The 27,566-nt window shown below is 40.8% G+C and overlaps 1 protein-coding gene across 3 annotated transcripts in view; it reads right to left on the bottom strand.

Annotated features, from left to right (window-relative positions):
- CHID1 (chitinase domain containing 1) overlaps window positions 1–27,566 on the bottom strand; it is a 134,237-nt gene that overhangs the window by 60,812 nt on the left and 45,859 nt on the right. For all 3 annotated transcript variants that reach the window (XM_061380313.1, XM_061380314.1, XM_061380312.1), the window contains 2 exons: window positions 20,413–20,514; window positions 16,468–16,623 (listed from right to left, as the gene is read on the bottom strand). In XM_061380313.1, the coding sequence (XP_061236297.1) occupies window positions 16,468–16,623; window positions 20,413–20,514 (258 nt within the window). The remainder of the gene's footprint in view (window positions 1–16,467; window positions 16,624–20,412; window positions 20,515–27,566) is intronic.

Consider the following 27,566-nt stretch of genomic DNA (forward strand, 5'->3'; position numbering starts at 1 on the left):
TGGACTAATCAAGAAGAAGAGATACTGCCATGGACTCGTTAAATAACTTACTAAATGTATACGAATAAAGTAATTCAAGAAACTGGAAAATATGAAAAGCTATTATAGAGTAAGGCAAAACAGATCTTCAGTGAAAAGATCAGATGTTCCTCCTAACACCCAAAAAAACCTCAAACCAAACACAAGACAAGTTAAAGTCTCTAGCTGACACTCAAATATTTATTACGCTATTACTGCCCAGTGTCCTTGAATTGTTGCATTACCTATATTCACCACTGCTCAGAAAAACATACCAGTCTTTTTATGTAAAATTGTATCTTCCCAATTTCAGATACAGAATCACTACAAAAGTACAAACAGCATACTGAAATTAATTCCAAGATGTTTCATCTGTACTAAAAATTTCAACATCTGCCAAAGTTCAAATGCAGATCTCTTACTTGAAATACTCCTAGAACTAAAATACAAACATATTTACCTTTCTGATAGTTCAAATAAAGGGGAAGTGGTTAAATAAACTGCTAAGGTTTCACAGCAAAGTCAACAGAGGAACTGAGAAAGGAAATGAAAAAGAGCATTTTCAGTTCAACTAAAAATTCTGCCTTTTCACCATCATATTTTTCCTTTCCCTTCATAAGCATAACCTTGGATCTTTATCTTGCTAGGCTAAAGAACACGGGTTTCTCTTCACAGATGCCTGTTTTGAATACACTTTCCTATCGTTTGCTTTCAAAACTGCGTAACAGTTCTAGTGTTATATTACACTTTGCTTTGAAGTGGATGGGGAGCTTTGCTCCCCCCTGGCATAGCACCCTTAGCTATCAAGCATACTGAGTGATGCAGCAAGCTACAGGCAAAGGAAAGAAAAAAATTTACACAACACTTATCCTCAGATACTACATTAGCAGCAGCCAGTAATGAAATACAGGGGCCTCAGTCTCACAATCCCAGCGGGGAAAAAAAAAGCAAAAAACTACAAACAAAAATAACTAAAACCCAATCAAAAAACACGCCACAAAAAAACCCAAAACATTCTGAAGGTAAAAAGTCTTATGTTACCAGGTCCGAGTATTTAAAGGATGGCTTCAAGTAGAACAATAAAAGCTGTATTTAAACATAAATAAAAACTGCTCAATGAAGATGCAAAAGGCAAGGCAGGTTACCTAGTTAAGATGTTCATTCTTGTTAAAATGTTGGAAAAAGATTCCATTGATGAATGATTGCTTTATTATTCTACTAAACGTGGAAATACAGCTACAGAAATGCAGTCAATACATTACAATGATTAAAATGGCAAAAAAATAAGGGAAAAAGGGAAACTAAAGACATTTTGCACCACTGCACCAGAGCATTACATCATGGTCATCAACAGTGTATGTTACACTTAATAACCTAATAATAAAACTACTTGGGTTTTATGCATCCTTAAAAAGACAATAAAATTAAACGTCCATAAAATGATCCAACCTTTAACAGTTACGAAAATTGAATACAGAAAATCATTGCTTCAAATACTGAAATTAGCAGCTATATGAATAAGTTAAGTTCAGAATTTGAGCATTTTGCAGTAAAAAAGAGAGCAGACTTTGGCCTCTTCAGGAGCCTGCTTAGTAAGGTTCCATGGGATATAGCACTAGAGAGAAGGGGGGGCCCAAGACTCTTGGTTGGTATTCAAGAATCACCTGCTACAAGCTCAGGAGTATTGCATCCCAACTGGAAGGAAGTGGAGCAGAAGGGCCAGGAGACCTCCTTGGATGGATAAGGAGCTGCTGAGGAAAATTCAAAGGAAAAAAGAGGCTTATAAAAAAAGGTGGAAGCAAGGACAGGCAGCTTGGGAAGAGTACAGGGATATTGTCTGGAAAGCTTGGTTAGGAAAGCAGGGAAGAGTACAGGGATATTGTCTGGGAAGCAGGTTAGGAAAGCTAAGGCCCAGTTAGAATTAAACTTGGCTAGGGATGTTAACAGGAAGGGATTCCATAGGTACAAAGCGAATAAAAAAACAGACTAGGGACAAGGTAGGCCGCCCCGGAAGCTATCAGGAGAATTAGCTACATAGGATTTGGAGAAGGCTGAGTTTATGAATGAATTCTATGCCTCAAGTCTTCAATGGCAAAGGCTCTGACTGCACCACCGAAGTCCTGGAAGGCAGACATGGGAAATGAAGACCTTGGGCCCACTGTAGGAGAGGATCTGGTTCAAGACCGTCTTAAGAACCTGAATGTGCACAAGTCCCTGGGACCTGAAGAAATCCATCCACAGGTCCTGAAGCAGCTGGCAAATGAAGTTGCTAAGCCACTGGCCATCATATTTGAAAAATCATGGCAGTCAGGTGAAGTTCCCGACAACTGGAAAAAGGGAAATATAACCACCATTTTCAAGAAGGGGAAAACGGATGACCCGGGCAATTACAAACCAGTCAGTCTCACCTCTGTGCCTGGGAAAATCTTGGAGCACATTCTCCTGGAAGGCATGCTAAGGCACATGAAAATCAACAAGGTGCTTGGTGACAGCCAGCATGGCTTCACCAAGGGGAAATCCTGCCTGACCAATTTGGTGGCCTTCTATGATGGGGCTACAGAACTGATGGACAGGGGTAGAGCAGTTGATGTCATCTACTTGGACTTGTGCAAAGCATTCGACACTGTCCCACATAACATCCTTGTCTCTAATTTGGAGAGACATCAGTTTGATGGATGAACCACTCGGTGGATAAAGAACTGGTTTGATGGCCGCACACAAAGAGTTGTGGTCAATGGCTCAATGTCTGGCTGGAGACCAGTAAAAAGTGGTGTCCCTTCAGGGATCAGTACTGGGACTGGTCTTGTTCAACATCTTTGTCGCTGACATGGACAGTGGGATTGAGTGTGCTCTCAGCAAGTTTGCCGATGACACCAAGCTTTGTGGTTCGGTTGATACGCTGGAGGGAAGGAATGCCATCCAGAGGGACTTTGACACGCTTGTGAGGTGGGCTGATGGCAACCTCATGCAGTTTAACCATGCCAAGTGCAAGGTCCTACACCTGGGTCAGAGCAATCCCAGGCAGAGCTACAGGTTGGGCAGAGAAGAGATTCAGAGCAGCCCTGCACAGAAGGACTTGGGGCTGTTCAGCCTGGAGAAGAGAAGGCTGCGTGGAGACGTCATAGCAGCCTTCCAGCATCTGAAGGCGGCATATAGGGATGCTGGAGAGGGACTCTTCACTAGGGACTGTAGAGATAGGGCAAGGGGTAATGGGTTAAAACTTAAATGGGGGAAGTTTAGATCGGATATAAGGAAGAAGTTCTTTACTGTAAGGGTGGTGAGGCACTGGAATCAGTTGCCCAGGGAAGTTGTGAATGCTCCATCCCTGGCAGTGTTCAAGGCCCGGCTGGACAGAGCCTTGGGTGAGATGGTTTAGTGTGAGGTGTTCCTGCCCATGGCAGGGGGATTGGAACTAGATGATCTTAAGGTCTTTTCCAACCCTAACTATTCTATGATTCCAAGTATATATTTCTATCACTAATGCCACAATTTATGATTTTTATGGCTTTCTTCAAGGTCCAACACCTGTGTTGAAACAGTCGACCTATGCTGAGTTTTTTTTTAATATTCCTCCGACTTACTCCTGCAACGATTTCCACCCCCCTCCCATATTTCTATAAATGCTGCTAGTTCAACTTGCCTTCTACTCTCTACCAGAGAATATGGACTGGGGAAAGTAAAATCAGCTTTAAAACTGATATAATAGTAATGAATAAATAAATATACCAGCATTGTTCACATTATGCATTTACATAAATGAAGGAAAGTTAGCGTCAAAAGCCTCTTGTCCTCCATTACTCTTCTTGACTTTATGTCTGATTGCGTGCCGGCTGAAGACTCACTTTCACAAACCAGTAGTTTTTCAGTGGACATGGATTATCTGATCTGCAGGTTTTATGTGTAAAATATGCTAAAACAGATAAATGTTAAAATGTATTTCTCATTGCTAATAACAATCAAAACAAAGATTGTCAAGCAGAAAAATTTAATGTGAAAATAAGCTCTGATAATAAACTTATTATCCCGTGAACAAAACGGTTTTATTGTATAAATCAACAGCTCTTCAAAGTTTTACAGCTCAAGAAATATCCTATTACTAGAATCCACATACCAAAGAAATTAAATCTGCCAAAACATTTTAATTACAGAGATTTCTAAACTCATGCAAAGAGGAACAAAGACATTTAAACAGCAGATAAATAAATGTCAGAATCCAAGGAAGATTCAGCACAGTGGACAAAATATAAACAACCAAGTAGAAAATATGATTTAGATTAGCTAATGCTACTCTAGTAGCCTGTGAGCACATTTTGTTATTCGGATTCTACGAAGGTGCAAAAATAACTTTTTTTTTTTTTTAAATAACCTATTCCTAAAATTTTCAACCCTCTGTAAGTACCACAGTGAATCACATTAGACTGCTTCAATGCTTTCTCTGCATAGAATGTACAGAAATAAAAGCTCTGGAACCCGAAAGATAACCTCCCATCAGATCCATGCAAACAGAAATATTCCAATTTCTAATGAGAAGCTGTCAACATGCAGCGGAGCAGGGAGGATGGTCTTAAATTGTGTCCACTGCTTAGGAAATTCTAGTAAGTAACTGCAGTGAACATTGAGAAACCGGATGGAAAAGAAATAATTTGGACTGTAATTCTGAACAGCACATGTGAACGTATGCACGTTAATGTCATTTGAAACCAATAGCTTCGTGTCAGCTATTTTTTTTCCATGCTCCAAACCTACTGTTATATTTGAAGACATTTACTTTTCCTGACTGCACCTAAAAGATCACTTGTTTTCCTATTTAAGTACAAAATTATTGAGGAGTCCTTTACAACAAATTGTTTCACCTGTTGCCACAGAGTCCCAATTGCTTGAATCTACCAACTACTACACTTGAAGATTTTAAATTTATGTTCCCAATACACACTTTTTTATACATCTCTTTATCATGGTACTATAAACAGATTCTAACAAAATATTACTTAGATATATAGGAAGATCTTATTGTACATAGCAATGCATGTCATTATTCCTTTATTATGCTGTTTGATAATGACCATTTCATGAAAGACTAATAGCAAATGGTTTCTTTGCAAATTATCAGGATGTTACTTCAGGTAAGCTCATGATCCTATTACAAATTTTTGCTTTCAAAACATGTAGATTTTCAATTATTCTTAACACAGTTGCCAAGTAAATGCTTACAGATAACAATAGGACTCCCAACGTATCTTATGCTTAATATTCCCTTAATGGATTTTCTCAAAGAAGACTCTACAGGTATGGAGCAGGAAGAAAACTCTTCATTTATGAACACATTTTTTAGATCCAATCAAAACTTATACGTAGGACACTCTGTAACCTTGACATATTACCATCAATGGTATGGGACTTTTTTTTTTTAAGCTGGAGAGAGAGACTAAATTTACTTCACACTTATCAAGCACCTTAGTTAAATTTTAATTTCTTAATAAAAAGCTGGTTTTCACTGACAGTTTCCATCACCAGACTGATTAGTTTTCTTTCGTTATTAGATTTGCATGGAAGAATAAAAAGAACAGCTGAAATATTCTTGAGTATATTTGTTTCTAAATCAGAAAAAAGAATCACACATACTACTATATTTGACTATGCTTTTAAATGGAAGCAGTGTGTCTACTGCCCTCATCAACCCTTAGTTCTAAAATTCTTATAACCAGCATCCTCAAATAAGGCTTACAGAGATACTAACGCTTAAGATATAAGCATCTGCAACGTGACACCCACTTTACACATACAGATTCTTATTATATTGGTCTCCAGGGTCAAACATAAAAAAACAATTAAAAATGACATACAATTTACCATTCATCTTTAACTGTTCTACCCATTCCTCTGTCTTCAAATTCACTTTCCCAAAGACACATGCATCAGGAAAAAGAGAATTGTTCAGTTTGCCTTCAATATTCAAACTCAAGTACAGAATTAAAACCAGGATAAACTAAACACTTCAGAATTCCTGGGACCAGGTAAGACAGTGTCAAAAAAAAAAACAACAAATCCCAAACCCGCAATCCCCAAACAAACAAAACAACAATATGAACCCCAGTGAAAACCCAATACAGAGAAAACAGATTTTAGATTTTTAAGTAAGCAACAGTCAAGATGATACGATACACCACATTATATTTATAACTCCAAGTTTCAGTGTTAACTGCAGAGATACCATTATTCCCATAGTTAACATCGTGTATTCACTGGGTAACGAGGGCTCTGCAATGCCAGTTTCCAACAATTTAGTTTCCCAGAACTGGTACATGAAGGTGTTCCTAAGGATGCATCTCTCTTTGATTTCTCTCTGTATGCTTATAATCCACAAATCCTAAAATCTAGGACCAATTCTACAGATTATTATTCCCTAGAGCAATCAGAACTTCACTCATGATGTCAATACAAAAATATATTCCACTTCTATGTTGAATTTTTTCACACTGTAGTGTGAAAATGTACTATAAAAATAGTGAAAATTACTATAAAATGTAGAATCAAATTAAATGTAACTATATCTAAATCCATTAAAAATAACTCAAAGCAGTGCAAGAATATAGAAAGTGACAGCTTCATTGACTTTAACCTTCCCAGGTTTGTGGCTCAAAATGTTCAGCATATTAAGTACAGACCTTTTAACCCACAACTTCTCCTCAGCTGGAAACAACGTAAGAAAGTAAGTTAGTGGGAGTCACGTAGCTTTCACTCAAACAGGAAAAAAAAAATCAATCTTGTAAAACACTGAAGTTTCTAAATTTTGCCAAATACAAGGAAACATGAATGATAAGATTACCTCTTCTGGCCTTTAACAATTGAAGTAGATAATTTTACATCCAAGACTGCAAGCACTACCTGCCCTCTATACACCTCTAACCTGTAGTGAGGTTGGCAGTATGACTATCCCCAGTCTTACAGAAACTAGGTCACAGAATGTACAGACTCCATTTCAACCCTCTTGCCTGATCAATGTCCTCACTCACAAACAGGTAAGTGCACGTACCTGCTCTAAGAAGTGTGGCAATGCAGCGACCTTGAACCTTACACGAAATAGCATTCTAGTGGAATTTTTTTCCCCTCCCCAACCTTAAGGGCAGGTAAATGACAAAAGGCAGAAGCTATTTGCAAAAGGTTTACAAAGATGTGGTTTATGAAGATATTTTCACTTTTCTCAGAGACAATTTCTTTCTAAAATAGGGTTACAAAACAAACATTTGATATAAACATGGAAATGACATACACAAAACTGTCAGAAATAAATAACTATTTAGGATACATATCTGTATTCTGGGCATAATCTTGTAAATTTCATTGAGTTTACAAATGATTTATTTGAAATAATTTTCAATACTGTAATTCCTAAATGTAGATTAAGTATCTCAGTCTGCCATGATTTCTATTTTAGACAAGAACAACAGTATGTTCCAGAACTGTATGTTCCAGCTCTCCTATTTTTAGAGCACAAAATCCAAGAACTACTTTAGCTAAAATTTATTACTAACATTTCTTGATCCATTTTCCTAAGATAGGCATGAAATAATTTAGAGACGGAAGCCCCCTCCTCCCTCTACTTCCTGGTGTTAATAATAAACTGAGATATTCCATAAAAAATGTAAAAAAAAATAAATAAATTATCGGACCTTATGCTGCTGCTGCATGTTATCACCAGAAAACTCATTCAATCACCTGCTGCGTAACACCAAGTGTAAACAAGCTGTCTGCACAAATCAGAAGCTGTTAATGTTGTGGAACACACTTGCAATTCCATTACTTCAAAAACTGCATAGCTATACGCTCCATTACTGTTTTCTGTAAGTATTACTTTAAGGCTTCAAGCTTCAACCTGTTCCTGAGTTACGTATTTCCATGCCGGTTCACAACTTGGTTAGCAAGTTCTTCCATCAGAAATGAGATCACTGCATACTTTCATGCTGTGATTACTACTTTTCTCTAGAATTGTAATAAATATGCACACTTACTGTGAACCATAAACAACTGTGCACAAAATACAGCCTTGAGAAATGTTGAAATGATTTTACAGAATTATTTCCTGTTCCCTTATCTTATGCTTTGTAACTTTACCTTTTTTTCCCCCTTTTTCCAGTGTACTGCTTAAAGGCAGTGTGTCAAAAAGAAAGGAGGCATTTAGATTGTATCACTGTGGCCACAGACCTTTTGGTCACATCAGGACGGAGATTCTACAAGAAATGCTAACACCAAACTTTGGCCTGCATCATGGAGCAGTTTCAGAGTGCATGAAATGGATCAGGTTTGGGGTTTCTTTTGATAAGACAGCAGAAAAGGCACACTAACAGCAGATGAGTTTCAGTCCACAGGACCAGGTTATAGTCATGCCAAAGAAAAAAGCCCCGAAGTACTGGCTGTACAGCACTTCTTCTGTGCCAGTCTGCTTGATAGCATTCACATAGCCAAGTAACAAAGATATGACTTTAGCAGACTGGGGGGGGGGGGGGAAAGAGAAGAAACTGTGCTTTATCAAGATTTACCCTAAGTTTTAGAGCTTGCTAAATAAAGCTTTGAAAGTGGTGCTCTTTAGCAACAGCAAACTGTAATTGTCTTCCTATAAACTCAACCAACTGAAATGATACTGAGTTACCAAGAAAGTTGTTTCAACTTCTATATTGATGACATTCAGATTAGCTCCACTAGACCTAAAAAGAAAAAACAACAACACCAGAACACTCCCAAGTCCTTCCTCAGGCTGCTCCGAATCTCTTCTCTGCCCGATCTGCAGCTGTGCCTGGGATTGCCCTGACCCAGCGTATTGTCCTTCCCTCCAGCATATCAACCGAACCACACAGCTTGGTGTCATCGGCAAACTTGCCGAGGGTGCACTCAATCCCACTGTCCATGTCAGCGACGAAGATGTTGAACAAGACTGGACCCAACACCAACCCCTGAGGGACACCCTCATTGGACATTGGACATTGAACCATTGACCACAACTCTCTGCATGCATCCATCCAGCCAATTCTTTATCCACTGAGTGGTCCCTCCAGTTTAGAGACAAGGATGTCATGTGGGACAGCCTCAAAGGCTTTGTGCAAGTCTAGGCAGATGATGTCAGCTGCTTTGCCCATATCTATCAGGTCTGCAGCCCCATCATAGAAGGCCACCAGGTTGGTCAGGCAGGATTTCCCCTTAGTGAAGCCATGTTGGCGGTGACCAACCACCTGATCGTTTTTCATGTGCCTTAGCATGCCTTCCAGGAGAATCTGCTCCAAGATTTTGCTAGGTATGGAGGTGAGACTGACTGGTCTGTAGTTCCCTGGGTCATCCATTTTCCCCTTCTTGAAAATGGGGGTTACATTACCCTTTTTTCCAGTTGTCAGGAACTTTACCTGACTGCCATGATTTTTCAAATATGACGGACAGTGGCTAGCAACTTGATCTGCCAGCTCCTTCAGACCCTGCAAATGGATTTCATCAGGTCCCATGGACTTGCGCACATTCAGGTTCCTAAGATAACCTTGAACCTGATCCTCTCCTACAGTGGCCTTAAGGTCTTCATTCTCACAATCCCTGCATCTTCCTTCCAAGACATGGGTGGCATGGTCAGACCACTTGCCAGTGAAGACTGAAGCAAAAAAAGTCACTGGATTTGGAGACCAAATCCAGGGTAGCCAGTTCTGCTAGCATATGGAGAGTGCCCACATTATCCCTTGTCTGTCTTTTTTTTGCTACATACCTACAGAAGCCCTTCCTGTTATCTTTCACATTCCTTGCGAGACTCAATTCTAACTGGGCCTTAGCTTTCCTCACCTGTTCCATAGCTTCCCAGACAACATCAACAACTCTTCCCAGGTCGCCTGTCCTTGCTTCCACCTTCTATAAGCTTCTTTTTTGCCCTGTAAGTTTTCTCAGCAGCATCTTATCTATCCAAAGAGGTCTTCTGGCCCTCCTGCCACATTTCGTTCTAGTCAGGACACAACACTCCTGAGCTTGTAGCAGATGATCCTTGAATATCAACCAAGAGCCTTGGGCCCCCCTACCCTCTAGGGCTATATCCCCTGGAACCTTACTAAGCAGGTTCCTGAAGAGGCCAAATTCTGCTCTCTTGAAGTCCAGGGCAGTGAGCTTGCTGCATGACCTTCTCACTGCCCTGAGGACCTCAAATTCGAGCATCTCATGATCACTACAGCCAAAGCCACCTCGGATTGTCACATTCCCAACCAGCCCCTCCCTGTTGGTGAGCACAACGTCAAGCATGGCACCTCTCCTTGTCGGTTCCTCTATTACTTGCAAGAGCAAGTTGTCTTCCACACAATCAAGGAACCTCCTGGATTGCTTGTGCTGGGCTGTACTGTCCCTCCAACAGATATCAGGATGCTTAAAGTCCCCCATGAGGATAACAGCCTGCAAGTGTGAGGCTGCTCCTATCTGTCTATAGAGAGCTTCATCCACAGAGTCCTCTTGATCAGGCAGTCTATAACAGATCCCCACAGTAATGTCTCCCATTGCTATTCTCCCTTTGACTCTGACCCACAAGCTCTCTGTTGACTCATCACCTGTCCCCAGACAAGAGTTCCATACTTTCCAACCTATCACTGACATAAATAGCTACTCCCCCATCCCCGTCTGCCCGGCCTGTCTTTCCTAAAGAGCCTACAACCTTCCATTCCAACACTTTGGTCACAGGAACCATCCCACCATACTTCTATGATACCAATAGTGTCATATCCCCATAGCAATGGACACATCTCTAATTCCTCTCATTTACTGCCCATACTACGGGCATTTGTTTAGAGGCATCTGAGCTCAGCTCCAAATAAAGCTGACTCATTAGCTGGAGAGGCTGAAATATCTCTGCATCACTCCACATATTTAACAAAAGTGCTGACAACTGACTGGGAATGTTGGGATGGATAGGTACCCTTCTCCCCCAGCACATCTAGTTTAAAGCTGCCTTGACCAGCCTGGCATATCTCTTACCAAAGCAGCTCTTCCCCTTCGTCAGACCAGCTTCACCAGCCTCCAGCAGACCTGGTCCAAATCAAGTCCTGTGACCTAAATAACCAAATCCCTGACTATGGCACCACTGTTCTAACCATTTATTGACCTGCCAAATCTGCCTCGTCTGTCCAAGGTCTTCCCCTTTGACCTGGAGGATTGATGAAAAAACTATCTGAGGCCCAGAGCCCCTAAGCACCTCTCCCAGGGCTCTGTAGTCCTCCTTACTACAGGCTACTGCTGTCAATATCACTAGCACGCACAAGGACCACAGGAAGTGGGCAAGTCAGTGGGACTGACTGGACCAGGCAGCCTCTCCGCAACATCCGTGATCCGAGTCCCTGGTAGGCAACACACCGCCCTTGAGATCAGGTCAGGCCCTTTCACAGTAGAGTCTACTTTGACCTGCCTACAATTACTAGAGTACTACTATGACATGCCACTTTCTCCTGGAGGCACTAGTAGTGATCCTCTTTACTGGTGGTTGTTCATTTGGTGGGGTGTGCATTTCTTCATTAGCCCTCTGCAGAGCTGCAAAGTGGTTCTGGGTGGGGACGCTGGATTTTGAAGGAAGCCCCTTGCTTTTAATTGTTCTCTTCTTCCTCTTTTTTTTTATCTTAGCTCCCAGCTTCCTGGGTTAATGCCATCATTTTCTGTATGTGCTATGGTGGGCACTTGTGGGCCCTGAACAGTTTGGGCCTGTAGCAAGCAGTCCAGCTCCCTGTCAGCTTCCCTGGTATATTTTAGCCTATTGACAGTCTCCCACAGCTCCCCCACTTGCTGCAGGAGGACCTCCATCAGCGCACACAGAGTGCAGCCCTGTCCACTGTGCACCCATGCCTCAAGAAATAAGTCAAGGCACTTTTTACACTTTGAGGTCTGTGCTGCAGCCTCCCCTCTCGTCAGCTCTGTCTGGGTGCCTGGGAGAGACTGATCTGAAATCAGTCTCCACTGTCCACTGTCCCAAAGACTGGTATGAGAAGTTGAGATGGGATTCCACAGTCCATTGTCTCAAGGACTGGTATGACAAGCTGAGATGGAATTCACCTATCTTTTGTCTCAGAGATGGCTGGGGGGAGTTGAGATAAGACTCCAATGTCCATTGCTTGGGAAAACGGTGTGAGGAGCTGAAATGGGACTCCACCAACCATTGCCTGAGAGATGAGTGGGAAAGATCTGAAGTAAGACTCTTCTGTCCATTATCCCAAGAATTGCTGCAGATACGTGCAGTTGGAGAGCTGGCTGCAAGACCAGGGAAACTGGACCACCAGGAGCACATAATACATGACATAAAGAACAGAAGTGCTTTCCCTCCCCCTCCTCCCCCGTGATAAAAGGGGGAAAAGGTAATCATGAAGAGGAGCCATTGCCATGAGGACAACTCCAGAAGGAAACCTCCATGAGGACACTCTCCACCATTGACTACTACAGACCCTGAGGGACACCCTCCATGAGACATTGCCATGAGGACAACTCCACGAGACACACTCCACAGGGTATCTTCAAGGAGACAACTCCAGACAGACACTGCCACGAGGACACCTACCTCTGACGACTACTATGGACTCTTGGGGACACTCTGCTCTGATACTGACTATGAACCCTGGACAACTCCCACCACCGATGATGATGCATCCCCAGGACACTTCTGGAGAGAGTCCACAGTGGTGACTCAAACTCCCTTATTATGTAAGATGTACATAATAACTGGCTACATTTTTTTTATAAACAGATGCACTGAGATATACATACTCACCCACAGCCAATACACTATTGTACAACTTCAGAACCAGTCCTGTGCCTTATAAACCTTTTCCTCAGTTCTAAAGATATAAGGAATGTGTTTTATGTAAAACCCAAATATAGCAGCTTTTGTATTTAACATCATATTTACAAGTTGAACAAGCTGAAATATAATCATATGACGAAGACAAATTTTGAAGAGCAGATAGCTAAAAGCAAAAAAAAAGTACATCAGAAGAAGCTCATGAGATTGAGGAGCTTGCTGAAAAAGAACTCAAAGCTGAAGATTCTGCAGAAAGGCTGAACGATTCTTAAACTTCAGTGTATACTACTGAGGAATTATTTACCCAAGACATACACTTTTGAGGTGAAGAAGAAATACTGTCAGACTGCAGTATCAATAGAGGACATGCTGGAACAAATTGATCATTAGAGCAGCAAGCCAGCAACACCAGACAGTCGTGTTCTAACAGGATTTTAATACAGTGGTAAAATTTAATGACTACATCTTAGCAGTACAGACACCTGATTCTTGACAGCCAGAGGGCAGAAAACATTGACAGAAACACCAGAGGCAATTTGGGGAATCACAAGCACACCACCTTTATTTCCTGCTTAGGTTTTCATACAGATTATGTCAGAACAAAATATAGACAGGAATGTACCTTCCCTGCAGCTAAACAATAGTACTTGGTTCATTAAAGCACCAGGAAGTACTATAATCTCTGAGAGTGACAAGTAATACTTGTAACTAAACTGCAAGACAAACACATTGTTACTGCAAATATAAGCTGTAGTTCCTTCTGTAACAACACCCAGAGACAAACTACATTTTGTCATTCATTTAATCCTGATATTTACATATATATACAGGTACACAATCACACAGAATCATAGACATATACATGCAACTTTTTAGGGCATGTATGAAGGAAAAAGGATATTACATGTAAAGATTGTATATCTTTTCAGCAAAATGGTAACCAAGGACTTCTACCTTTAGATTACATTCTGAATTTAAAAAAACACTGCCAGAGGAATCCTATTGAAAGCTATTTTATGTACTTCCTGACAGCAAAAATATTCAGTGAACGCAATCTATGTTTCAAGCCTCTTTCCATCACTTAATTTCTATCATAAAAGAAAAAACATGAGACCAGCAAAAGTTTCTGCACTCCTCATGTAATCCTATGCATAAACTATACTAATAATCAACTTAAGTGCATGCTACCTTCACATCAAAGAACTTGAGAATATAGTTTGCCCCTAAAACTTACAATTCTCCACCTCTCTTATTAAAGATGATCTGATTCTGATGAATATATTTCAGCAAGACAGTGAGCACCTTACAGTGTGCCAAGGAGCACTGGCATGTTGCACATGTAATATATTTTGGATGCAGTAACCTGAACGGAAATCTACAACAAAAAAATTGTCGCACCATACTGCACTTAAAATTCATTCAAGATCTATTTAGTTAATACCAGTACTTTCTTTTAACATCACTATCACTACAACATATGGAAGGTGCCTTAAGGGAGCCATGACTCAATCCTTGAACATTTTTTACAGGTCCTACCTAACACCACATTACAATCCCCAAGGAACTGGGAGCTCAAACTCACCAAGGATTCAAGGTGAGAAAAATAAATAATCAAGCCATCCACGTCTACACTGTACATAGCTTCTGAGAAGCCTTTTATGTAGTATGAAGCAGATATAGAAATGAGAAGGAATAGATCACTCTCAGCCATTTGTCTTATTATAGAACAAAAAAAACCCTGACACAGCCAGAGTATTAATAGTGGAATATGAGGGAAGCTTTTTTGGAGGAAGGGGAGAAACGCATCTCTGAGCAAACTGTACCCACTGTTTTCTTTAAGTCAGAAGCTTGGCCTATTTTGAAGCTCTTGTACCTATTCTGAGCCTGTTTTACTATTATATTACTACACAATACAGATAGTGAAGACTAATACATAACAGTACATGCTCAAAATGTACTTCTGGAAAAATCAACTTAAACCATTGACCAGTGTTTAATAGGTAAGGCAGCAAAGTGAAAATTAATATGTTTTATGTATAAACTCAAAGTCTCTTAAAGATTCTGTCCAGAACACTGCTTCTGGCAGATACATGAAAGATTACAATATCATGGTCTATCAATGAAGAATATGTTAGCAGGACCATTCTCTGTATAAAACATTGTCTTGTACTCTGCACCAGTGGCCAACATCCAAGTAAACAGCCTCTTTCATTAGAAGTTAATCATAGATTAGTCTTAGCTCAACTATTTGTCATTAATTAAAAAGCATCACTAATTAACACTGTACTATAGTCAGAAGAAACTATGAAACATAAAAGTAGATGCTATCCCAGTGTGCAGTATGTTTTCAAGTAGAAGCTTCACTGCAAAAGATGCAGTTCAGAAAAAAAGCAAGATCCTTTTATTCTGCTAGATAGTGCTATACTCCTATCTGCTAAAGGAACTGTAAATATTACAGTGAAGCTACATTAATTGTGCTGTGCTTGTATAATTAGGCTTGTAAATCAACAATACTTTGACTATTATTTTTCCTGCCTAACCACTGCAACTAACTTTACAGAAGCCATCTGATAATACTCACTATATACCTTTCACTGAAAACAATGGCTTTATTTATCCCCACTCATTTTCTATTTTTCAACCAGATTCAAACACAGTTCAGCATTGGGATAAAACTGTTTACAGTATTACACCCCTGTAAACAGCCAAGGCGAAGCTGGAAGACAGCAGAGGCAAGTGCAATGATGACAATGTGTTTGCTTAACTAAAGGAATGGACATAAAAGATTCAGGCCTTTACCTTATACAGTCCACCTCAGATAATATTTCAATGCCTCATGTGCAATCTGGTACTATATTGAAATATTCTGGTGTAATGAATTTAGTAACGTGTGAAAGTGAGAACACTCACCTCTTATGCTTTAGGTTTGTTTCCATTTGGCTTGCTTCTACTTTATGAATTAATGACAAGCTTCTGAATAAATTTGATTTTCCTGCCAAATTCAAACTGGTTTTCTCGCTTTAATTCTGGCTTGATGTACTATACCCTGACTTTGTATTTGTACAAAGCTCACTGTCATTATAGATGGTTGTTACCAAAAATTAAAGAAGCCATTTTCATCAGAATCAATATGAAATTTCAGGCTGGCTTTGGAATATTTCCCTTGATCTTGTTACAGATTTTTGTCTCCAGGTGAGCTTATTGCAGCTTCTTCTACTCAAAAAAACTTGGTGGCATATTGCTGTTTGAAACCAGTATCAAGTTTCAGAGTAACAGGTAACAACTTCAGGAACCAAGAGAAACACTTTGGTCAACTGCCTGAATCTCCAAAATGATACACAGAGCAAGAGAATACTGCAGAACATTTTAACACACAGATGGCAAACTGCATGTACAACCATAGAGAGAGGAAAGAGAGAACACAAATCATTTTCACATAGAAGTTCTGACAGGATAACTGTGCTATCTATCTGGACTTTTCTACAGGGAAGAGAAGCTATGGATCTTACTCTAACTACCGAGCTACTATTTTCAAGTGCAGATTTATCACTTTTGCCATTTCTTTGTTATACATCCATATTTCTAAACAAGAATACATGTAAATTTCTGAGTTTTGTGAGAATATATCATACATAAGTACTTACTATTCAGAGAAGTCTTACCTGCTACCAAGGATTGGCTCCCCAGAAGCTCCCAAAGCAGAATAGTCCATGCCATAGAAATTCAGCCCCAAAAGTATTTTATTCCTCCATTTTGAATCAGGATCCAGTACTTGAACACAGGCTCGTACCCAGGAAAGAGGAGAATTTGGACCAGGTCTGTCAAGTCAGTGAGAAACAAACAGGTTGTCAGAAAAAGTGCACATTCATTCCTGGCCTTCTCTTTTTGCCTAGTATAAATCGTAAAGAGCAAACTATGGCACACAAAAATCATTGAAGGTTAGCCTACAGTATATAAAGGTTAAATGTACATTCTCTAGTGGCTTGAAGTGCTGAAGTACAAAACATGCTTGCCCCAGTCTTGACTTTGTGATTCCCTTCCAAGGTGAAGGGACACAAAATGTCTTAAGAGTTGGTAAGAAAAGGTTTCCACCTAGCACATTTTGTCACTGGGCCTGGCACAATGCCTACACAGTAATTCACAACTCTGTATGACTTTAGCTTTTTTTCCAATAACATCCTCAATGTTTTTACTGTAAACTGGCACAACATACTGGGACAAAATCTACCATTTATTTACAGAAAGAACTAGAAAATCAGTGATTGTTTTCAATAATTGTTTTAAGGCTTATTTATGGACAAAACTCTAAACAAGCAACTACTCAACAAAAAGCTAAATTAAGAACAAGGGCAGCGCCTTAATTCACAGAGTAAATTAATTGTTGTACATACAGCATCAGAACATGGTGCTCTTTCCACTCCTCTCTCATCAGAGAGAAGAGCAGACTTTATCACAAACACTCGCTAACATGGTAAAAGGAAAAGCATATTCTAGTTTTACAAATATCAACAACATCTACTCCCTTCTAAGTACCTGCCTCAGAGCCTTCTGGATATCTATGCCATTAAAACTCAATCTGCTAATACAGTGCAGGAATGTTGCTGGAAATTGTGTGCATATTTAAAGGCAAAAGAATTGTGACAAAACAGTACGTATTATCCTGCATTTCACATACTCAGAACAATCAAAGCAACTTCAGGCAAAAAAAGGATTTTATTTCTATCAAATCCTTTCTCAGACTAAAAGCATTACATGTCATAAACTATATCTATTTCAAATACACCGGGTATGAACTTAAGTAAAAAGATTAGGAAGTCCAAGTCAGGTCTAAGTAATTTAAAGCACCAGTGAAAGTATATAAAAGTATATAAAGTATATGAAGTATATAAAGTATATAAAATATAACCCCCATTTTCAAGAAGGACGGAAAATGGATGACTTGGGGAATTACAGACCAGTCAGTCTCACCTCTGTGCCTGGCAAAATCTTGGAGCACATTCTCCTGGAAGGCATGCTAAGGCACATGAAAATCAACAAGGTGCTTGGTGACAGCCAGCATGGCTTCACTAAGGGCAAATCCTGCCTGACCAATAATTTGGTGGCCTTCTATGATGGGGCTACAGAAGTGATGGACAGTGGTAGAGCAGTTGATGTCATCTACTTGGACTTGTGCAAAGCATTCGACACGGTCCCACATAACATCCTTGTCTCTAAACTGGAGAGACATCAATTTGATGGATGCACCACTTGGCGGATAAAGAACTGGCTGGATGGCCACACACAAAGAGTTGTGGTCAGTGGCTCAATGTCCAGCTGGAGACCAGTAAAAAGTGGTGCCCCTCAGGGATCGGTGTTGGGACCGGTCTTGTTTAACATCTCTGTCGCTGACATGGACAGTGGGATTGAGTGCACCCTCAGCAAGTTTGCCGATGACACCAAGCTGTGTGGTTCGGCTGATACGCTGGAGGGAAGGAATGCCATCCAGAGGGACCCTGACACGCTTATGAGATGGGCTGATGACAACCTAATGGAGTTTAACCATGACAAGTGCAAGTCCTTGCACCTGGGTCAGAGCAATCCCAGGCACACCTACAGGTTGGGTAGAGAGGAGATTCAGAGCAGCCCTGTGGAGAAGGACTTGGGGGTGCTGGTCGATGAGAAAATGAACATGAGCCAGCTTCAGTGTGTGCTTGGAGCCCAGAAAGCCAACCATATCCTGGGCTGCATCAAAAGAAGCATGACCAGCAGGTCGAAGGAGGTGATCCTGTCCCTCTTCTCTGCTCTTGTGAGACCTCACTTGGAGTTTTCTGTGCAGTTCTGGTGTCCTCATCGTAGGAAGGACATGGAGCTGTTGGAACAAGTCCAGAGGAGAGCCATGAGGATGAACAGGGGACTGAGGCACCTCCCATATGAAGATAGGCTGATAAAGTTGAAGCTGTTCAGCCTGGAGAAGAGAAGGCTGTGTGGAGACCTCATAGCAGCCTTCCAGTATCTGAAGGGGGGCTATAGGGATGCTGGGGAGGGACTATTTGTTCGAGACTGTAGTGACAGGACAAGGGTTAATGGGTTAAAACTTAAACAGGGGAAGTTTAGATTGGATATAAGGAAGAAATTCTTTTCTGTTAGGGTAGTGAGGCACTGGAATAGGTTGCCCAGGGAGGTTGTGAATGCTTCATCCCTGGCAGTGTTCAAGGCCAGGCTGGACGATGCCTTGGGTGATATGGTTTAGTGTCAGGTGTCCCTGCCCATGGCAGGGGGGTCGGAACTTGATGATCTTAAGGTCCTTTCCAACCCTAACTATTCTATAATTCTATTCTGTGATTCTACGTGACTACTACAAGATGTGATTTTAACATGGCACAAAGCATGGTGCAGCTTTGCCACACAGGGAAGATGTAGCCTACAGCACAGAATTCTGAAATGCATTCAGGGTTCCAGATGGGTTTGTATAGCATGTACAAAAGCCCTTATCACTTCATCTTCATAGATCTCAGATTTACCTAGAGGAAACCTAAACTGGATACATCTATGCTGCATATTTCAGCAGGAGAGTAACAAAAAATCATTTTAACTTCAGTTTATATTACTGTCTATATTTGCTCTCCTCTAGGTTGCTCAGCTTGAAGATGTAGAGACAGGCCTGGGGAAGCAGGTATACAAATTCTTTTCAGAAGAGACAAAAGTTCCTTTTTGCTAAACCTGTTGAGACATTATCAAAATGCTAACATACTACAGGTGACAAAGAATTTAGTGATATAATAAAAAACAAAAATTATGGCATTTCTAAATCTGTCAGTTCAACACAAATATTAACTCTGGACAGTCACCTTGAAGCAAGACACACAGAATCTAACAGGAATTCCAAAAGCATGTCCTTTCCCTACAATTTGAGGTGAAGTGAACCATGCTTTTGGAGAACAGTAACATAACATGTCCTTGCAGAGTTTAAGGACCTCAGCTACACTGCTGATCCACTTTCACTCAGTTAAAAGTATTAACTAATACTCCTGAAAATTAGTATTCATGGGCAAGAGTGAGGTTCTGTATTATTTTCCAGTCTGATCAGTTCCCTGATCTGGTTTGATGAACTGCTGCATAAGGAGCTGTACCAGTACAGGGGAGGCACTAGAAGAATGGAAAAACATATCCACATTAGCAGTGTTGCCAAAAGGCACTCTGCTGCCTAGGATGAGGCAAATGAGTTGTCACTGTTGAAAAAAATGAGCTTTGAAGCACAACTGACATGTATTAGATTATTCATGTACCTATCCTGCAGAACTGTGCTAAAAAGTAATAACAAAAGAACCTGCCCTGGAAAAGAGTAAATATCGTGGAACTAGTAAAAGAGTATTTTTTTACCCTGAGTACAAAGCCTTTTACAATATCTGGGTGCCAAATATATTCTCCCGTTAAACAATGTTCTGAGCTCTTGGCTTGTTCAAAATTCACCTATCCTAATTACTAATCCAAAACCTCATTAACTGATACAGTTACAACACACTATCCACTTTACTAAAAAAAATGACCTCATACTGTAGATTTAATAGTGACTTAACTGGGAGTCAGTTCCTTCAGCAATCTTTCTGTAATGTTAGATGGAGTCTTACCGTTGTGGTGTTGAATAGTCGTATGTCATGAGACTGAAGCTGTCTATTGCTGAGGCCAACTGATCAAATTCTTTCTTTGTGAACATTCCTGGCCGGTTAGTCCTTTTAAAACAAACCAAAACAAAAACAGGAAGAGATAAATGACTACAATAACCTGGCTTATTCTGTCCTTCAGGTTTCATACCATTTGATCAGGTAAGAAAAATCATTCATTTCAAAGGTGGCAAAACAAAGATACTGCAATGCCATTCTTATAATAAATGTCTAAGAAAAGAAATAAAATCAATACTACTTATGTTACCAGTGGGAAGAATCAGACTTCCACACCATACGTACCAAATAAGCATTTCCAGCATGGCTGCAATAGGGATAAGAGATGTGGTTTCAATCAACTGAACTCTAAAAGCTTTTACAAAACCTGTATTTGCTTGGCTTGTCATGCTGGTTTTGATACTTATATGACTAAGTTATCTAAGCCATACTTAAAAAAAATAGATGGGTGCAACTGTCAATACAAAAACATAAACCAAAGGTATTTTTTTTATTCATCTCAAATAGAACAGTAATTTCAGCATGTACTGTATTTAAGACATTTTCTCTCACTGGTAAAAAACATTTCAGTTTCTTTCCGTTCCCTTCCCCAAAACGTCCTAAAAGCAGAAGGCCAATACAACTGCCTGATTTTAGCAATTCTTGCCTGAATGTACCATTTCTTTCATGGGGTGGGGGGGAGAGGAAGGGGGAAAGAGGGAAGGGGAAGAGAAGAAATCTATTCGATAACATCTAAACAGAAGTCTAGTTATTCCTTCTGCACATCTTTGCATGAAATACGAAACAATTTTTTTACTTCCCCTTTTTTTTTTGCTTATTCTTGATTTACAGAATCTAGCATTGGGTCAACATCTACTTTAGCTTCATGGTTGAGGGATTGTATTTTTGACAGTTTTAGACTTGTAGAGACTACTGACTTCCTTCAACCATTCAACTCGGAAACAATGCATGCAAGTTGCCTGAAAACGCTGAATCTGTTTTGAAGAGAATTCATTAACTTTGAACTAGCAGCACACATAGCACAGCAGGGAACATAGAGCACCCTTAATCACATTGCAAAGATGGGACTGAACAAAAAAGGAGAAGCTGTTGTCAGGCTGAGGGCTCTGAGGCACATTAAGAATATTAAGATGAGAAAGAGAAGTTACATATTGTCCTGAACAGCCTGGGAGAGCAGGGTTCCCAGGGGAGCATAAGGAGAGGGAAAGGATAGAGGAAGAGACAGAAGAGATTTCAAAAAAACATGGTTTAACAGCTACAAACTCTGTGGTGCCACTCTGCCATTTAAGGGCAAACTTAGAGAATTATGTAAGATTCTTCTATAGAGTAGAGCAGAGACTGAAGAATCCAGACCCTCCCAGTAGTATCATAAACTGCTACTTGACACAGAAGTTAGTAGGCAACATCTGTCTAGACAAGGTACCCATTCAAACCACTTATGTTCCATTTTAAATGTTAAAACCAAAAAAGATGCTCAGTGACAGATGCAAGTAATAAACTGGAAAAAAATCACCTTTTTTATCTTATCACTTTTGGATCAGTGTGCAAATTCTTCATCCAACAATATGGGCTGAATAGATCATCAGAGCAAAGCAGTGTTCATTTATCAGTTTACTTTCTGTTCTACCATTCAATCACATTAGGAGAGAGGATAACAGAATACAGGTTACACAGTGGAGCAGATTAAATTATATAACGTGCCTTCATGTTATGAGGGAGTGAAGCATGAATAATAAACCTGATGAAGCATACACTGGATTATGTAGCTGTGATCATGAAGCATAGTGGAGTACTGGAAGTCTCAAATTTTCAGAACCACTGATCTACTTGTCATATTACAGAGAAACCCTATCATTATTCTTCTGTGGTTTTAACAAATTAAAACAAACCTTCACTCTGGATCCTACTGGTGGACCCCATTTTTTTTTATAGTTTTCTGCTTGTCATTTACTGCAATTGCAAACTACAGTTGTTCTACAAGAATAAGGAAAATGAAAGGCATCTTTGAAACAATGTCATGGCAACTGTAGGCAAAGCAATTCCCCAGGGCAAACTAGCAAACCATATTTTCAGTAAATTGATTGCGATTACTCATGAAAGGAAAAGTATAAAAAAGTAATTGTTATGTGTTTTAGATATTAGGGCAAGTTGGACTGCTTTGTAGATTAAGCTGGGTAGTACTTTAATGAAATTTGTATGTGTAACTTGCCCTCTATATCCATTTTTCATATACAGTGTCAAGGACTAAGAGAGGGGGAAAGAATGAAACTAAAGCAAAAACAAAACCAGGTTGAAATCTATTATTGTTATAATTTTCTCCATTTTTTCCAAAGCAAGCATGCAACTGAACTACTTCCACTACACAGGAATGCCATCTGAGGAGCAAAGTCATAAATTTTCAACTTGGAACAAACTCAGCAGCAAGGAATATGCTTCATCCATTCATGGATAGTGTTAAAACACCACCACTCTTCACAGAAAGCAAGTACCACTCACCAGCTCAAGCAGCACCACCAGTCAACTCTGCCCTAGTCAAGCACCTTGCGAAACTGTTCACTGGAGCAAAACTGCAAGTCTTTGATTCATGCCTCGAGAATCATTCTGAGTCAAGAAAACAGGCACTCAAGGATAAAACCTAAATATTTGTCAAAAGCTGTTATGATTCCTATCTAAAGTTTTCCAATAATCTTGATATTTAAGCATAAACTTAAATCAAGGGCAGGTATGCTATTGAGAGTACTGGCTACCCTGAATTTTGAGAAGGCTGAGGTTCTTAATGACTTCTTTGCCTCAAGTCTTCATTGGCAAATTCTCTGACCACACAACCCAAGTCCTGGAAGGCTGACGCAGAGACTTTGAGAATGAAGACCTTAGGCCCACTGTAGGAGAGGATCTGGTTCGAGACCATCTTAAGAACCTGAATGTACGTACGCAAGTCCATGGGTCCTGAAGGAGCTGGCGAATAAAGTTGCTAAGCCGCTGGCCATCATATTTGAAAAATCATGGCAGTCAGGTGAAGCTCTCTATGACTGGAAAAAGGGAAATATAACCCCCATTTTCAAGAAGGGGAAAATGGATGATGCAGGAAACAACAGACCAGTCAGTCTCACCTCTGTGCCTGGCAAAATCTTGGAGCAGATTATCCAGGAAATCATGCAAAGGCACATGAAAAACAACAAGGTGCTTAGTGACAGCCATGGCTTCAATAAGGGGAAATCCTGCTTGACCAATTTGGTGGCCTTCTACGATGGGGCTACAGAAGTGATGGACAGCGGTAGAGCAGCTGATGTCATCTAGCTAGACTTGTGCAAAGCTCTTGACACTGTCTCACACAACATCCTTGTCTCTAAATTGGAGAGACATCAATTTGATAGATGGATGACTTGGTGGATAAAGAACTGGCTGGATGGCCACATGCAAAGAGTTGTGGTCAGTGGCTCAATGTCCAGCTGGAGTCCAGTAACGAGTGGTGCCCCTCAGGGATCGGTGTTGGGACCGGTCTTATTCAACACCTCTGTTGGTGACATGGACAGTGGGATTGAGTGCACCCTCAGCAAGTTTGCTGATGACACCAAGCTGTGTGGTTCGGTTGACACGCTGGAGGGAAGGAATGCCGTCCAGAGGGACCTTTGACATGCTTGTGAGGTGGGCTGATGCCAACCTAATGAAGTTTAACCATGCCAAGTGCAAGGTCCTACACCTGGGTCAGAGCAATCCCAGGCACAGCTCCAGGCTGGGCAGAGAAGAGATTCAGAGCAGCCCTGTGCAGAGGGACTTGGGGATGTTGGTCGATGAGAAAATGAACATGAGAAGGCTTCAGTGTGCACTCGCAGCCCAGAAAGCCAATCATATCCTGGGCTGCATCAAAGGGAGCATGACCAGCAGGTCAAAGGAGGTGATCCTGCTTCTCTTCTCTGCGCTCATGAGACCTCAGTTGGAGTACTGTGGACAGTTCTGATGTCCTCAACATAAAAAGGACAAGGAACTGTTGGAACAAGTCCAGAGGAGGGCCATGAGGATGATCAGGGGACTGGAGCACCTCCTGTATGAAGATAGGCTGAGAAAGTTGAGGGTCTTCAGCCTGGAGAAGGCTGCTTGGAGACCTCACAGCAGCCTTCCAGCATCTGAAGGGGGGCTATAGAGATGGGGAGGGACTATTCGTTAGAGACTGTAGTGACAGGACAAGGGTAATGGGTTAAAACTTAAACAGGGGAAGTTTAGATTGGATATAAGGAGGAAGTTCTTTACTGTGGGGGTGGTGAGGCAGTGGAATGGGTTGACCAGGGAAACTGTGAATGCTCCATCCCTGGCGGTGTTCAAGGCCAGGTTGGACAGAGCCTTGGGTGGCATGGCCTAGTGGGAGGTGTCTCTGCCAATGGCAGGGATATTGGATTTAGATGATCTTCATGTCCTTTCCTACCCTATTATATGATTCTATGTTCTACTGAGTACAACATTGAGAAAACCAGCACAGAGAAAATCAAGAGACTTCACACAGAATTTGCAAGACGTTATTGAGACGTTTCCAAGTCTAAGCCAATAGCCTGTCATTCTTCTGAGCCCTATTTCCAAAATACTCAGTGAAGTGGCGGAAACTTCATCATCATTTATTAGCACAATACAATATACATACTAGAGACAGCTTTTTATTAAATTATCAGATGACTAAACCCTTGGTAATTTTATCTGCTCATTATCAACATTACAAGTAAGAAGGAGCAGAAGTCAGGTGTATGAACATGTATAATAGGAAAAGCAAATCATTTAATATACTTGAAAAGTCTCTTTGCACGGAATTAATCCTGACCTCTGAACTGCTTCATTTGCTCTGAGCTCCCCATAAGACACAGTTCAAAATTACATCTCATTTGGAGTCTAACAAATGTACTCATTAAAAGAGCTAAACTGAACACTGAATACAACAGAATCTGCTGTTTAAAGAAACCCACTCCTACTGCTCTAAAAATACACTGAAATTATTCAACATGTACTATAAACATTGAAGAATGGGGCTGACTGAAGAATAGGGTTGATTGAAGAACAGGGTTGTAAATAAGTAACTTCAAGGATGTTAGGCTTTATTAGCAACTACAGAGAAAAGGAAATTAGTAAGATGAGCTTTGCCAGAACCACCTGGTAGTTAGTGATATGACAACTATCCTAAAACAAAGTGATGAAGAAATAGCCACCAGGGATCCCAAAGCCCACTATCACATTTTAGTATGCATGCAGGAGGCATTCTCTAAAAATATGATGTAATGTATGTAATCTAATGAATATGTATGTTTAAGGACAATATAATTAGAGCCTGGTTGATGCTTGGATGAGGCACGCTCGGAGGAGCCATCCCCTGTGGCTCCCAGCGCCGCAGTAAAGAATACCTGCTTGTCAACTTAAACTTTATTGGCAAGTTCCTGGAGATTTGTGTGAATCAACATGAAACAATTTGGATTCAAGAAGTAAATTTAAGCAGAAAAGGGTATGTTTTTAATCTTAGCATGTACTAAATCCTCTTTACTGCTGTTCTAAGAGCCAGACGCTTCATATATTCTTTGCATTTCTATTTTTCTAACTCAATAGCTTAAGCAAATGTCATTCAGTTTCCTTAAATTCTGCTCAAAGGCACTAGTGTTCTTGTGCGACTCTTGTATCATTGTTCAACAGTTAACTCTGACATTTATTATTTATTATTAAATACTTGCAAAACCCCCAACCATTCAGGTTTAGAAATGAGCATATAATTTTGTCAAACATTACATGTATATGGACTGTAAAAGTTGCTTCATGAGGAGAAATTTAGACAGATGAAATTTACAGTACTTTAACTGCAGTAAAAAAATACCTCTGATACTACATATAAACAACAAATCATTAATTTCAGCTGAGGTCTGACTATCATGTCTGTCATGATGTGTATAGGACATTGTCCCAGATGTTCATGTTGCTTGGAAGAAGGGTCAATGTGAGTCAGCACAGTGCCCTAGCAGCCAAGACAGCAAAGCATATTATAAGGTGCATCAAACACAACATAGGCGGCCAGTCAAAAGACGTGATTTTCCTTCTGCATCAAAAGATTTTCCTGTGCTGCATCAAAAGGAGCGTGACCAGCAGGTTGAAGGAGGTGATCCTGTCCCTCTTCTCTGGTCTCCTGAGACCTCACTTCGAGTATTGTGGACAGTTCTGGTGTCCTCAACATAAAAAGGACATGGAACTGTTGGAACAAGTCCAGAGGAGGGCCACAAGGATGAACAGGAGACTGGAGCACCTCCTGTATGAAGACAGGCTGAGAAAGTTGGGCTTTTCAGCCTGGAGAAGAGAAGGCTGCGTGGAGATCTCATGCCAGCTTTCCAATATCTGAAGGGGGCCTATAGGGATGATGGGGAGGGACTCTTCATTACAGAATCACAGAATCCCAAGGGTTGGAAGGGACCTCAAGAGATCATCCAGTCCACCCCCCCTGCAAGAGCAGGGTAACCTAGAGTACATCACACAGGAACTTGTCCAGGCGGGCCTTGAATATCTCCAATGTGGGAGACTCCACAACCCCCTTGGGCAACCTGTTCCAGTGCTCTGTCACTCTCACAGTAAAGAAGTTCTTCCTGATGTTAACGTGGAACCTTCTATGCTCCAGTTAACACCCATTGCCCCATGTCCTATCACTGGATATCACTGAAAAAAGCCTAGCTCCATCATCCTGACACCCACCCGTTACATATTTGTAAACACTGATGAGGTCACCCCTCAGTCTCCTCTTCTCCAAGCTGAAGAGAACCAGCTCCTTCAGCCTCTCCTCATAAGGGAGGTGTTCCAGTCCCTTAATCATCTTCGTGGCTCTGCGCTGGACTCTTTCAAGCAATTCCCTGTCCTTCTTGAACTGAGAGGCCCACAACTGGACGCAATATTCCAGATGCGGCCTAACCAAGGCAGAATAGAGGAGGAGGAGAACCTCTCTTGACCTACTAACCACACCCTTTCTAATGCACCCCAGGATGCCATTTGCCTTCTTGGCCAAAGGGCACATTGCTGGCTCATGGTCATCCTCCTATCCACCAGGACCCCCAGGTCCCTTTCCCCTTCGCTACTTTCCAGCAGGTCAGTCCCCA

The sequence above is a fragment of the Neopsephotus bourkii genome, unplaced genomic scaffold (assembly GCF_033783945.1).
Source record: "Neopsephotus bourkii isolate Nb327-2 ecotype Australia unplaced genomic scaffold, CSIRO-AGI_Nbou_v1 NB_1792, whole genome shotgun sequence".
Lineage (NCBI taxonomy): Eukaryota > Metazoa > Chordata > Aves > Psittaciformes > Psittacidae > Neopsephotus > Neopsephotus bourkii.